General features: G+C 41.5%; 1 protein-coding gene across 1 annotated transcript in view; it reads right to left on the bottom strand.

Moving 5' to 3' along the window:
• Window positions 1-9,889: 9,889 nt before the first annotated feature.
• LOC139731490 (alpha-N-acetylgalactosaminide alpha-2,6-sialyltransferase 5-like) overlaps window positions 9,890-15,600 on the bottom strand; it is a 7,235-nt gene continuing 1,524 nt past the window's right edge. The window contains exons 2-4 of the mRNA XM_071642374.1: window positions 14,985-15,311; window positions 12,594-13,021; window positions 9,890-11,236 (exon numbers count right to left, since the gene is read on the bottom strand). Coding sequence (XP_071498475.1) covers window positions 11,125-11,236; window positions 12,594-13,021; window positions 14,985-15,311 — 867 coding nt within the window. The 3' untranslated portion in view covers window positions 9,890-11,124. The remainder of the gene's footprint in view (window positions 11,237-12,593; window positions 13,022-14,984; window positions 15,312-15,600) is intronic.

Here is a 15,600-nt window from a genome sequence, read left to right as displayed (position 1 = left end):
CCTTGAAGTTTTGACCCCATGATATAGTGACCACTCCGAAAATTTCCCGTTTCTCACTTTGCGATTTTGCGCTACCATACGAACACATAAACTCCCAAACGATCCGACTTCGCTGCTCAAATGTTCGTAAGAATTCCGAAATTTACGTTTAGGCCTATTTGAGGGACTATGTCCTTCTAGGTTTATGAAAGTTCGTTCTCCGTCGTCACAAACTGGCCCGTATTTTGATGGTTTTTCAAATTAACATTGATTGTTTTTTTCGTTGGAGGAGCATTTGCTCGGTCGCAGTCACACTGCACGATATGCGCGCTCAATGTCAATGCGTGTGCAAGGCCGCTGACAATGCATCGCGCTCTACACTGTTGGTGCAAAATTGCATCGGGGACGTTGCGGCGCTCGTTAGTGACCGAATGCTGGTGCAGTTAGACATTGCATTCAACCCTTGCATTGAATAATTCCCGTAGACACTAATCATAGGGGTAATTGCCTGGGGGGTACGTAAATTTTGTTTTTTTTTTTGCACTTTTGTGGATACCATCAAAGATCGTACACTCATACGACCTTTGATATCATCACACTCTCGGCTTGCTATAATCAAAATATCCCGCAAGAAAACGGCGTATTTCTCGATTTTCAGCGCTTTTTCGGCGACCCGTCGCGTAGACAATACTCTTAAAACTGGACTTAATTCGCGTGCGCTTGGAAAAGTTCCGATTCTGCACTTTTGACGGTGGAATTTTGGATATTCGATGGATTTTTGGAGGAGACTAAAGGACTTTCCTATTGTGAATGAGTGTTACCGTATGTGAAATGATGTGACTTTGCGTGTGATGTGACTGTAGAACCAAAGATCGTACACCTCAGTGTACGATCTTTGGTAGAACTCACTGGCTGGTGATAAAGCACACTGGCAATTAAGTGACCGAATTCTGGTAGATGACCGAATGCACATTATGTTTACCCCGACTTTGTACTTCAGGCGTGGGTCTGCCGCCTTTGACGGCCCCTCTCTAGTTTTGTATGTAGAGAAGTCCCGTGTATGTTTCATTTGTATTTGTATGTGCATGAGGTTTGTAGTCATGACCATGTATTATAATAATAATCGTCATTAATTTTGTCTGCAGGTTCAATTACTTACTGTAGTGTTGTTATAGCGCCAGCTATGTCAAGACGGGGTCATGCAGAGAAGGATTAACATGGCCGGAATAAAGTGACAGGCCGATGTGGATGTTATTCCCCAAAAGATGTGTATCGTGTTCTCCTGTGACTGTGTCGCGTGAATGAGAGTGATTGCTACAAATGGCGACGAGGTAAATTACGGAAAATGACACTGAATTCCATTTACTGTCATTCTGAACTGGTGTAACTACCGATCGTTTCGAGCGAGATATGTTGATCTGCTTCGGACGTATAGTGGGGTGGCTTAATGACAAATATACTGATAATCGTGACACGCCGGACAAAAGTGTGATTTTTTCCTCAGACATTTGAATATATATGAGGATCAAAATTAGGGGGTGCTCCAAGAAATCTGCTCACAGAAAAAATGAGAAAATACCCTTAATTTGTACATAACAATAATGTCTGAATTCAAAGACTATACACAGGGCATTCGCCAGGTTTCTGTACAATGCAATGCAATGTACATGGTTGCTAGTCTTAAAATTCAGACCCTTAATACGACATATTATGTGCATGTTTACAATAATACACCGTTTTTACTGGTTTTCCTATGGTAACAGGTGGTTTAGTCTGTGTTGCAGACCTGAGGGAGGTGTGTTGGAACAGTCCAGTTTTCTTAAGCATCTTTTCATTAAATGATTTGATATTATTTCTGGTAAAGGATTTTTTTTAGTACTGTCTACCTCCTGTAGAGAAATGGCAAAGAGTGAAATGTGACTCTGGCTCACATACTTTAAATCTTGGGTAATGACTGAACCAGGTGTAGGACGTATGTCACAGCTCATTTTTTCTCCCAGTACCACTAGTTTACCAGTAGAAGAGCTGCACATTCCATTGAGAACTTAGGTTTTTTGGGTATTGCCCTACATATTTCCAAACAAATTTAACCCATTTCCTCCAAGATTGTGTGAATTCCATATTAGCGCAGGGATTACCCGGATCCCGTAAGAATTTTTTTATAGTCCGCACTTCTCCTCTCTATATGTTTCTTATTTCTTATGGGGGTTATTCAAATGTTCAAAAAGGGTAAAAGTTTGTTTTTACAGATGAAGTTGAATTTAGACAATTTGAATATTTTTGAATATATGTTAATATTTGTAATTTCACTCATAAAGAATCAAAGCGTTTGAATATTTTTGGTCTGATAGCTATGTATAGACATGTTTTTCAAAAGTAAAAGCAATGTTTGATTGGTGCACATTATCCAAAGGGGGTGGGATGTAGTTGGCTGGTGAATGAAGTCTATGGGAAGTTTACAAAGTTGATAAAAATAAAACAAAATCGGCATAGAGCAGAATCTAAATCACAATATAATGACAAAATTCCCGACCCCAAAGGCGGTTGATTCAATGATGCTTTATGTCAAAATACATTCCACCCAAAATACATATTGTGATTGATAGGAGGAAAAAGTATGGTACATTAAAAACAACAATAGTTTAACTAACCCCATTAATCCAGCAGCATAATTATGATTGTTAAGTTTTATCGCCTTGTCAATTGAAGATGATGTTACATAATGACAATTATCAAAGTCAGCTAGATCTACTAGTATATCAAGAAACCAAAAAGAAGGGGTGGGGTGGGGAGAGAAGAAAGTTATCGGTATCTGTAGTTTTGGTTTTCAGTATATTTATTTTAATTTCCTTAATTCCCGTTAGGTCACCATGGATTGGAGCGTTAGTGTACTAGTAATCTGCCAGGAACAAACACAAGAAAAACTTAAAGGTCCTATGTATACTTTTGGGAGAGTGACTTGAAAAAAAATTTCAGGATATCACATTTCATGAATAATATGTGTAGGTCTGGGGGCATTTCATGAAGCATTTTGTCCGACAAGTTGTCGGACAAATTTGCTCTCTGCCAATCAGATGCAAGGATTTCTGTAGTTTGTAACAGTTTGTCAGAAAAATATCCGACCAAACTGCTTCATGAAATACCCCCCCCCCCTGTTGTATCACAAGACATCCTACCATATACAGTTTTTGCAATCAAAGCAAACATATAAGGAGATATCAGTATTTTTCTCATTAAAGCATAAATGCGGATAGTTTAGTCTGGAAACATGTTATTATAAAAAATATTGTTCACATTTTGTGTTATTAACAATACTTAACATTGATTATACAGATTCATTTTTTTTTTTTACAGAGGTTCTTTCTATCCGTAACTCACACTTAAGAATAATTTTCAAGCACTAATTCTGGGTTTTTGCCTTTAATTGTCCACAAAAAGGAGCACTCAATGCATAAAAGGTGTATGCTTTATTTTTGGAAAAATGTTGAGGAGATCAGGAAAATTATATATATTGATGTAGATTTTGGACCTGAAGGCGCAGTTGAAGCATTTTTACGAAACAATGCCTTGTGGCATCATTCTTATCATCAAAATTAATAATGACAAACTCGAATGAAAATTTGAGGGGGGAAGAAAAGACGAACATAATGACATGAGACAGCTTGGTAAAGATTAAACGCTAAAATAGACAATGCAGCCTCTTTTCTCAGTTCATACTTATCCAGAGTGTGTGCTTTCTTTTCAGAACCGGTATTATCATTCAGATAGGTTAGGGGAATCCATTGAATTGAGTGATACATCATTTTAAAGCTTAGAGTCTGCTCTTTCAGAATCTGTCCTTCAAGGACAAGTCCACCTTCATGCGCACGTGGATTGAGTGAATACAACAATATAAGTAGGACACATCACAGAAAGCTTGGAAAAAATCGTACAATCCGTTCAAAAGTTAAGATTTTTTAAAATGTCTGCACAGTCGCGGCTGGATGAAAAGACTACTGCAGTGTATGATGTCACATGTGCACATTGTAAGGAAAATAAAAAGAGAATTTCACAAAACCATACTTTTTTTTTATAAAGTTCACATTTCTTTGACTTGCTACTGACATATATTAAGGGTAATATTAATCCCCCTGCCTTCTGAAAAAGAAGTCGAGTATCCTTTTTAAAGTGAAAATATGTTGAATTTTCTTTATTCATTCTTTATATCGTTGTACACATGTGACATTACAAGGTACAGTAGTCTTCTCATCCAGCCTCGACTGAGCAGAAACTTCAAAAATTCATAACTTTAGAACGGATTGTCCAATTTTCCTCAAACTCTCACTGATGTGTTCTTTTATTGTTGCTGCATTCACTCAACCCACATGCTATGAAGGTGAAAAATCTTTGTCTGGCGACTTTTTGTTTATCAATTATACCAACCGTGATGGAAATCTCTTCAAATTCACGGACGTTCTAAAGTTTTCTTTAAGTTTAACCAAAATCTATATATGTAGTTGCCATGGCAACATACCACTTAACACTAATCAAAAGTATTTCAAACCTCTATACATCCCGTCGATCAGTTGTACCTATTCAAATGGAATCTCTTCCAAACTGAAAAATAGCCTCCTGTAACTAACTTCAACTAAAAACCCTAGTTTTTGGTTGCCATGGCAACGTACAAATCAACAATTATATTTGACCCGTGCTTTATACTCTTGGTACCTTCTATATAACGTTCATATCAAATTTTGTGAAAAGTGAATCTTCCTACCTGGAGAACTAAACAAAAACATTATTTTTAGAAAAAGTTCATTGACCTTTGACCTTTGACCTTAGGAAAATTCACTCCAAATTCAGTCAAAACATTTTACTTGTTCTCAATATTCTACCTGCCAAGTTTTATCCAGATTGGATATTCCTGACGTGAGAAATAGCCAAAAAACCTATTTCACAAATAAAGGTCATTGACCTTTGACCTCTGACCTCCTTCCCGGCATCAATTTTTTTGGAGCACCCTATTTTTTGAGAAGGTACATCATGAAGTACCTTTGGTGAAAAAATCATGCTTTTGTCCGCCGTGTCACGATAATTTCACTAAGCTACCCCACTAGTAGGCCCTACTGTAGTTACATGCAACTGAACTGTGCCTGACGTTGTACGTGTATTGCGGTAGGCCTACACCGCGTAGCTACGTACGGTCTACATAGTACAGTACGCAACCCATAGCCATACATGTAAACAGTCTACCGTGCATTCCCGTTATCAGCGGTGTGTAGATGGAGTTTTCACTGTGAGGTGATAGTCGTTCATCAGCAGCTCTACCACGATGAGTCAGCTGGGACTCCCTGCCTTCCCACCCTTTGTGGAAATCGACCAGAATCCAGGGCCACAACAATGGGACTGGGGTAAGTGGCTTGGCCGTTTTGAGCGATTGATGGTTGCTATGGGCGTATCAGATCCTAAGAGAAAGAGAGCACTTCTGCACTATGCAGGTCCGAAAGTGGATGAGATTTTTGACACTTTGCAAGACGTTGGCCAAGAATCCGACTATGACAAAGCTGTAGCTGCATTGAATAAATATTTCAGCCCCAAGTCCAATTCTCTGTATGAGGCATACATTTTTCGTCAGGCCAAGCAAGAAGCAAATGAATCGATAGACCATTTTGTCACACGTCTCCGCCAACTTGCCCAGAATTGCAAATTTCACAATGCTGATCGTGAAATCATGGTCCAGATAATCATGAATGGTTCATCTCCACGGTTACGGCGACAGGCCCTCTGCAAAGGAGAAGACCTAACCTTGCAACAGTTACTCGAAACCGGTCGTTCCCTTGAGGCCAGTGAGCAGCAGGCACACATACTAGAAGGGAGTAGATCTAGGCCTACTGTCAATTCAACCTTCCATAGCAATGGGAATAATCTCGAGCAGATGCAAGCAGGTGACCATGCAGACGATGTTAATGCTGTTCGCTCTAATTTCCGAAGCAAGAAAGGGCAGAGATCTCATTCGAGGGGCCGTAGTCAGTCCAGGAATAGGGACTCGCATGCAACATGCTACTTTTGTGGAGGCCCGTACCCGCACAAGGATACTTGTCCAGCCACAGGACAAGAATGCAGGCTATGTCACAAGTTTGGTCACTTTGAGCGAGTCTGCCACTCAAAACGGAAGCAGAACAATGCAAGGAGGACATATGGAGACAGGAAGGTGAACAAACATAAGTCTAAGAGGGTCAATCAGGTAGCGGAATCGGAATCTTCTGATGACCAATACACGTTCACTGTTGGTGACAGACAGATGGTAGCGTATCACCTGAATCATCTACCTATGACCGAGGTTTTTGCTGGGCCAACCAAGATAAAGGCTGTAATCGACTCTGGCACGACTGTGAACATCCTAGATGAAGAAACTTATCAGAAGCTTGGAAGCAAGCAATCCTTGCCAATGTCCAGACCCACATCCCAGTTGTATGCCTACGGCTCAAACACACCCTTGCCAGTGAAAGGCGTGATTCGTGTAGAACTGCACTCGGAAACTGCGTCCTGTTTTGCAGACTTCCATGTCGTCCAGGCCAAGGGGAATCTCCTCAGCTATGCAACGGCGAATAAACTGAACCTAATCACAATTCACCAGGTTTCAGATCATCACTTGACGACCGATGACATTCAGTCACAATACCCTGACATGTTTGAGGGTATAGGGAAGGTGAAAGACAGGAAAATCAAGCTGCACATTGATGAATCTGTTCAACCCAAACAACAGAAGCACAGACGAATACCTTTTCACACACGGAAAGATGTGGAGAAGGAACTTCTTCGACTTGAACAGCTGGACATCATTGAAAAGATTGATGGACCAACTCCGTGGGTGAGCCCCATCGTGGTTGTCCCCAAATCAACAGGCCAAGTCAGGATCTGCGTCGACATGAGGGAAGCCAATAAAGCCATCAAGCGGGAACGGTATCCAATGCCTACCCTAGACGAATTGATCGAGGACATGAACGGCTCCTGCGTGTTCAGCACACTGGACCTGACTGCTGGTTATCATCAGTTTGAGCTGGACGAGTCAAGCAGGTACATCACTACCTTCAGTACACATGTGGGACTAAGAAGATACAAACGCCTCATGTTTGGTGTGAATGCAGCTTCAGAGATATTCCAATCCGCAGTTGCAGAACTCCTCTCAGGCCTGGAAGGAGTTAAGAATGTGTCTGACGACATCATTGTGTATGGCAAAACACAAGCTGACCATGACAAACACCTGAAAGCAGTCTTAGATCGTCTCCAGAAATACAATGTTCGACTGAACCCAGACAAATGCAGGTTCTCACACAGTGAAGTCAAGTTCTATGGTCACATGTTCAGTGAGAAAGGACTAAGCCCAGATCCAAAGAAGGTGGCAGCCATCGTCAATGCTGAGGCACCAACAAATGCTAAGGAGGTAAAGTCCCTACTTGGTCTTGCGGTGTACATCTCCCGATTCATACCAGACTATGCAACAATCACTGCACCGCTGAGACCACTCACACATCAAGACACTGCCTGGAAATGGGAAGAAAAGGAATCAGAGGCATTTGACAAACTGAAGAGAGCTCTCACAAACACCTTGAAAGATAATGCCGTACTTCGACCCAAGCCAACCCACTGAACTGATCGTTGATGCAAGCCCGGTTGGGCTTGGAGCAATCTTGTGTCAGAAACAACAGCCAATCGCATATGCCAGCAGATCATTGTCTGACACAGAAAGCAGATACTCACAGACAGAACGAGAGATGCTAGCTGTTGTCTGGGGAGTAGAACACTCCATCTCTATCTCTATGGGGCCCAGTTCAAGGTGATCACAGATCACAAACCACTACTCAGAATCTTCCAGAAGCAGACGCCCATGTCAGCAAGGATAGAGAGATGGCGTTTGAGATTGATGCCCTACAACAGCACCCTGATCTACCAGAGGGGGCGAGATGACGAAAACCCCGCTGACTTCCTAAGCAGACATCCAAGGTCTGATGAATTCGCCAGGAAGACAGACGAGTACCTGAACTATGTCTGTGAAAATGCCGTGCCGAAAGCAATGACCATAGACGAAGTCAGAGAAGCAACAGCAAACGATGACACAATGCAAGCTCTGATGCATGCAGTCACTACACAGAAGCATGAGAACTGGACAAAACCAGAGCTACGACCATATGTTTCATGCAAAGATGAGTTCGCAGTGCACAATGGAGTGATGCTGAAAGGAACCAGGTTGGTGCTCCCGATGTCATTGGCATCCAAAGCCATTGCACTTGCGCATGCTTCTCACCAGGGAGTTGTCAAAACAAAAGGCCTACTTCGAGAGAAAGTGTGGTTCCCTGGTATTGACAGGATGGTGAAAGACAAAATAAAATCCTGCCTACCATGCCAAGCAGCTCAAATTGATGGAGGTGAAAGGATTGAGCCACTGAAGATGACACCGCTCCCCACAGGCCCATGGCAAGAAGTATCAGCTGACTTCCTTGGCCCTTTGCCAACAGGGGAATATTTGCTGGTTGTCATAGACGAATACAGCCGGTACCCAGAGGTTGAGGTGGTGACCTCCACATCATCGAAGGCAACCCTGCCGGCACTCGACGCCATATTTGCCAGACAAGGTATCCCAGAGATCTTAAAGACAGACAATGGCCCTCCATTTACCAGCCACGAGTTCTCGGAATTTGCCAGCCATCTTGGTTTTGCCCACAGAAAGATCACTCCATACTGGCCAAGGGCAAACGGCGTCGTGGAACGTTTCAACAAAGTGCTGGTAAAGACCATCAGAACTGCCCGCACAGAACGGAAGAGCTGGAAGCAGCAGCTTTTCAGATTTCTTCGCCAGTACAGGGCCACGCCACATGCAACTACCAACGTTTCACCATGTTTTGCTCTGAACAGTCGTGAGTTGAAGTGTGAGCTACCCTCATTCACCTCACTCCATGCAGACAAGCAGCTCAACGACACCATGAAAACCAGAGATGATGAGCAGAAACAGAAAATGAAACAGCATGCAGACCAACAGCTGAAATGCAAGGACAGCAGCCTGAAGAAAGGAGACGTCGTCCTGGTGAGACAACCCAAGACGTCTAAAGCAAGCTCCCCGTTTGATCCCCGCCCGTTCAGAGTAGTTCGCAAAATGGGTACTACCATTGTAGCACGGAGAGGCAACAAGGAAATAACGCGTAACGTCTCATTCTTCAAGAAGGTGGATGCTAGAGTCGCTCGCCGCTCTGAAAACGACAGCGAAGACGAGTTTGACGACGTCACAGATGCGTTCCACCCAGTCGCTGACCAGGCTGAAGCTGACCGACGACCTCACCCAATCTTGCGCGGTCCCCTTCGACGCTCCCGAAGACAAGCGCGAATGCCAGTGAGGTTCCATGATTATGTTGTCTACTGAAATTGAATTACCTGTTGGAAAGTGTGTTCGCGATTCGCTTTTCTCAACCCCACAGGAAAGTGTGTGTTCGCGTTTTACATTTTTCCTTCGTTGAAATACCTAATGGAAAGTGTGTTATTCGCGATTTGTTTTTCTCAATTGCAAAGGAAAGTGTGTGTTCGCGGTTTACATTTTTTCCTTCATTGAATTACCTCTTTGGAAAGTGTGTTCGCGATTCGCTTTTCTCAATTGCACAGGAAAGTGTGTGTTCGCGTTTTACCTCATGGAAAGTGTGTTGTTCGCGATTTGCTTTTCTCAACTGCACAGGAAAATGTGTGTTCGCTTTACTTTTTTTCCTTCATTGAATTACCTAATGGAAAGTGTGTTATTCGCGATTTGCTTTTCTCAATTGCACAGGAAAGTGTGTGTTCGCGTTTTACCTCATGGAAAGTGTGTTTTCGCGATTTGCTTTTCTCAATTGCACAGGAAAATGTGTGTTCGCGGTTTACATTTTTTTCCTTTCAATTGAATCACCACTTGGAAAATGTGTGTGCTCGCGATCTACATTGTTTCACAAGTGATGTGTTCTACCCTCGAAAAAAAAGGAAATAGTGAAAGTGTCAGTGCTCCGAATTTTATTCGGATGTCTCCTCTAATTTTCAAAAGTTGTATTCACAAGTGACGACATGAAAGAATGCTTTAGAATCATATGACAATTTGCTGCATCGGAGATCCCACACGGACACGACTTTAATTATTTTGTACCAACAGGAAGCGGTTTGGACTCCATGGATGCCTGAAAGTGATAGAAAATCCACGTTTTATTTTCAAACATATGAACACAGTACAAGTTAATGATGAGTGACAATCTTACGCAAAGGATACATTTTGTGTGTTGGTTGGACGAAAAAAAAAAAGAGTTACAAACCAGAACTGCTGCGCAGTGAAAGCAAGAAGCGTTAATTTGTGGACTTTTTTCGTGGACTTTTGAACTCTGAAAACTGTTGTGTTAATCGATTTTCCATGTTTTGCATCTGCACTTCAGTTGAAGTGTACATACAGTATATTTACTTGTGTGGTTTTTTGTCATGCCTACATGACATATCTTTTCGTAGCTAACATGTTATGGTGGAACACAGGATAGTTCCCTGTATACAGTGTACCTGTATTTAATAGTTTTAAGTGTTCAAAAGAAACTTGCATTATTAGTACGTGTATACGCAAGGAAAGAAAACGAGTATACATGTGTTAGTTATAGTTAAAAAAAAGAAAGAAAAGAAAAGGGGATGGAAGAGGTTAGAAAAAAAAAATTAACAGAAAAAAATCTCTCTGAGAGTATTTGAGAAAAAAAAAAATTCTGAAATGATATGGAATATCAAAGTGCATGCTTCTCAGTATTTTATGATACTTAGCACTCAAACAAGCCCAAACAGTTGTCGTGATGTTTTCTTTTGAATTAGACTTCATGAAAAAAAAAACACCTACAAACAACAACTTAAGATGCATTAATTTTGTTTTAAAGAAAACAAAAGAAAGTTGTTATTCCAACAACATGTATACGTATGTTGAAAGAACACATGATGAGACTTATCTTTCAAAGGAAAGGGGTGATGTAGTGTTGTTATAGCGCCAGCTATGTCAAGACGGGGTCATGCAGAGAAGGATTAACATGGCCGGAATAAAGTGACAGGCCGATGTGGATGTTATTCCCCAAAAGATGTGTATCGTGTTCTCCTGTGACTGTGTGGCGTGAATGAGAGTGATTGCTACACTTACTTGCAGTAATCGGCATCTGAAAGACCGTAACAGACGACGCTCTCACACACATCCAAGGCGAAGAGAAAAGAATGGAAGCCCGTACTGAACCACGTTTCTATTTCAGACCTATGGCCGAGCAAGAACAGTAAATATGAGTGCCATTAACAGACGAAGAAAAAACAAAGTTAATTGCAATGAAACGCCAAATATTGAGCAAGTTGTCTCAACGCGATTAATGAATAAAGCAAAATCATCAGAAAGAATAGTTAAGACATCATAAGAAAAATAACGATTTTAAAAGTATTTGCATGGTTGTTTGCACCACACACACTAATCATAATTCCGTGGATGCAATATGCGCTAGATAAGATATTCTTTTGATCTTTGTCTCACAAGTGTCCAATAGACCTAGCTGCCAACCTTTACCTATCTGTCTTTCAAACGAATTCAACGAGATTCGATTTATATTTTTCAGATAAATCATTGCAGAGTAATATAACCTTAGCAATTACTTCTAAAGGGAAGGGGCTTCATTTCTTTGTTTTTGGCAATTTCTCATGGTACAGTTCTTAAGCGCTATGGATATGACAGTCATTTTAACACCTGACTGTCGTAAGCAATAGCTCACTGCTTGTCACAGGGAAAGGGAAAAGAAAAATCGCACGAAGGAATAATGTATGTGATGTTGAAGAGGTGTTGCATCACTTCGTAACCAGATTTTACGTCCTTCATGAATCAAATTTAACTAGCAGAGGAATAGTTAATTATCTAGGCCTAGGCCTATATTCGCCTGATTGGATAATTTTGTTTTGCTGTAGGCCTTTAATTATGGTTTCCAAATTTCAGTGCAATATTATTTAAAGGGGCATAGTCCCGGTAGTGTAGATGGCGCTGTTGATGATACTGACGATCACCGTTAGCATTGACACGAAGATTACCGAAGTAGAGCTGTCATCAAGAGTAAAGTGCGTAGGTGTTGCTAAGTAACGTTGCCTTTGTTGTCTTCTCTGCGCATCGCGCAGTCTGTAGTAATGCCAGGGTGCGTGCATATTATGTGCTTGTTATTATGACATCACAAAAGAAGTTTGCTAAAGCTGTCATCCCCCTCAGCCGAATCATGAGCCGAACTGTGATCGGACCACTGACTACAGTGAATCGGACTTCTTCGGACTCGGGGAAAGTGGGCCAAAGCGTAAGCGCCAAAGAGAAGTCGATAGCGTAGGTCTCTATAGGAAACTTGCGCCGTGCGCCCGCGTACGCATTTGACTAAAACACGGGGACCATGCACCTTTAATCAATGACTTTAGGCAATTAAACGGAATGAAACAAGTTTAAGATCGTGATTACAACCTTGCCTTGAAAAACAACAAGAAGATGAATTTCCTTTGAATGTTAATTGCGTCCATCAAAATAAAGGTAAGAGCTCGTTATGTCTTGAATAAATAAAGGGAAGGAATGATAAAGGCAAGGTGGTGAACGAGACCTGTTTAGCCCGGTCTGCTCCAAGAACAAGTCCTCCATTTGGCTCATCTGCTCGTCATTTTGAAACACATATTGCACATCCGGGTATTTGGCGCGCAAGGAGCGCGCGAGTTTGTAGATTTTGTCCGTAGTCCTGTTGATGTTCTCCCAGAACAACCATGGTACGTAGAGCGTCGAGATGCGGGACGACGGGTTACGTAAGATCTCTTCCTGTACCCTCGGAGAACGATTGAGGCTACGTCGGAGATTGACGTGGCCGACGACGCGCACCGTGGTGCGCCTCCCAACGTCCTTGGCATAGCCCAACACGGTGGCCGTGTTTTGTCGTATCACACAGTCTGCGCTGTCGATCTCCGCTCCCATCCCAGAATGCAGTAAGTGGCCTGAACTGAAGACTAACGCACAGCGACCGCAATGGATGTCGGGCTTCTATTGTACAGTATGTCAAAGAAAAAAAATGGGACAATACTATTGGAGCGGTGAATGAGTGTATTGTACTGTTGGGCTTTATTCTGAGCAAGGAGGTCCTTGGTATGAGTACACTGTATTAGCTAGAGAGGAAAGAAAGCATGATACCATATATATATATATGTAATATGTATATTGAATTAAAGCAAATTACTCGTCAGGTTTAATTAAGTCATGTTCACAGTGTCGAGAGGAAAATCTGTGTGCATGTGGTGCTGCTTTTCCATTTTTGAGATTGAGCTGGATAATATGAAAAATATGTATGAATAAGTTAGAGCCTAAACGCACGAACCCTATACCATTTATTTATACTATAACTTTCGACGTTTTCAGGTCCTTGTCTGCGTGTATGTTTATAGATAATTAGATATATTCTAGTATGTGTGTTCATGTATAGGCCTATTATGCATATATTCATGTCGACCCTGAAGAAGACGCGTGTAAGCATCGAAAATTTGGTTTGAATAAATAGCACTGCTGGACTAAAATGCATTACTATCCTACTTCGTCATCTTTTCTGTACTGATACCAACACGCGGACAACAAACATCATTATGTCAATGTACGTGATTATACACAAACAAAACGTTCAAGTATGGTCACTGTATTATAGTTTGCGGTAACTGCAAAAATTATTCCGCGCAGTCGGCCAGAAAAGCCTCCTGTTTCTAGTATATGAGGTGTATATAGTAAATATTTGAGCTATCAAATCGGTCGGTCATAATAGCTATGTTGACCAGCGAAATGTCAGTGTTTTTAAGAGATTGACACAAATATTTTTATCAATTATAATTATGGCACATTAAAACCGGTAGAGCTGCTGCATCGGTTTTCGCGCATTTAAAGGGAACATCTATACTGTATATTATGGATTCAAGTTCAGTGGAAGAAAGGAGAGTCGCACAATACATTTTCGAATTTGAGAGTTTCATCTGCTTTAAAGAAATTGACGATATCTACCAAAATCAAATCCAAAGAAGACTAAACCAGAGCTGATGTCATCGTCTCATAGCTCTCAATTTGGGAATAAACATGAAAATTTTGTTTTAAAAAAACAGAAAATAATTATGTAAATTATACACAACTTACTGAAACTACACCTTTTCAACGATTTCAGTTTTGCAGTATACGAAGAATGTGCTTATTAAACTTGTTCTTGTGTTTAAGTTGTGTGTGTGTGTGTGTGTGTGTGTACAAAAAATTTGATAATTTCGTGACGAATATAAATTATAACCTCAACACATAATGCATGGATGTGATATATATCGGCACTTTAAACAAAACATGTGGAAGTTTAGAGTTCTTCAACATACTTGTATTCTCCTTTCATTAGTTATGTGCACTGCAGCTATAAGTACACTGTAATCCTTCACAAACATTATTTCTGCGGAGATATCACCACTAGATGGACGCGACAACGACCTATGATCCTTAATTCTGACCTCTCCTCTTGAGAGGGTGGGCGATCAAGAAGACCTCAACGGGATCAAAGTCTTAATTATAGGTATGGCAATGGGCATTCACTGCCACTGATGTACCATGGCTAATAGAGTGGACAGTTTCCTTATCATTCTATTGGCAATTAAACCAGGGTGGGCTTTGATATCAATATGATTGCAATGACGCTCAAAGCTAGTGACCTATATTCATCATTAATTTTTGCTGAGTCCGTTAATCAATTAGGCACTGGGCACGAAAGGTCACAAAATTATCAATTAATTGAAACCGCGCTCACACACAAACACGCATAGATTTCCACGTATAGGATAGGAGACAATCTCACAAAGTTATTACAGTGTCAATGTATACCAATGTCGATTTTAATTTCTTCGGTAACATGGGTAAGATGGCCATATCTCTGTTGTGAGGGGCTCTAACTGAAAAGTATTGACTTGGTTTTTGATCTAATTCGTGGAGCCTATACCTTATTTGTGTCGAGGAGGATGTAGTCAGACGAGTGTGGTCGGATCGTGGTCCTTTGTTGCTCCTGAGTCGTGGCCACACCCATTGCGTCTTTGGTACCAATCGTTGTCGCGTTACCCCCTTGTGAACCACCCAACGTCTTCGGAGCGGTCGTTTGAGAGATTGTCCCACTCCGCTCCCCTCTCAAGGCGTGAGTCAGCCAAGCAAATCTCCCCTTCTCGGATGATTCGGTATAATATCCATGGTGATGGCTGACCAGGAGAAGAGCAACACAGACTGCTATCAGGGTATAACCGAGTAGAAGAAACGTCAGTCGATAGAGCCGTTTCTGCGGAGCAACCATACCAGTTGATGGACAAAACAACAGGCGCATCATCATTCCTTCGGAACTGCAGAAAAGCGATGTGCTAGAAAGGAAAATCTGCAGTAGTTTCGAGACTACTCATCCTTGCGGTCAAAATACTGTAATACGACCGTCGTCAAGGCGTAAGCCTCCTACTATATTCCCGTGCAGCACACAGAACAAATAGCACACAAAATATGACGGATATGAGCAAATATCTCCCTCACAAAACTTCCAAGCTCATGGTAAATATGGCGAAGTTTATCTTTCTGGA

Source organism: Diadema antillarum, unplaced genomic scaffold (assembly GCF_040938485.1).
Source record: "Diadema antillarum isolate AM-2024a unplaced genomic scaffold, OU_Dant_1.0 seq00000376_RagTag, whole genome shotgun sequence".
In the NCBI taxonomy this organism is placed as follows: domain Eukaryota; kingdom Metazoa; phylum Echinodermata; class Echinoidea; order Diadematoida; family Diadematidae; genus Diadema; species Diadema antillarum.
The sequence above is the reverse complement of the archived record's forward strand: the minus strand, read 5'-3'. Positions and strand labels throughout refer to the sequence as shown.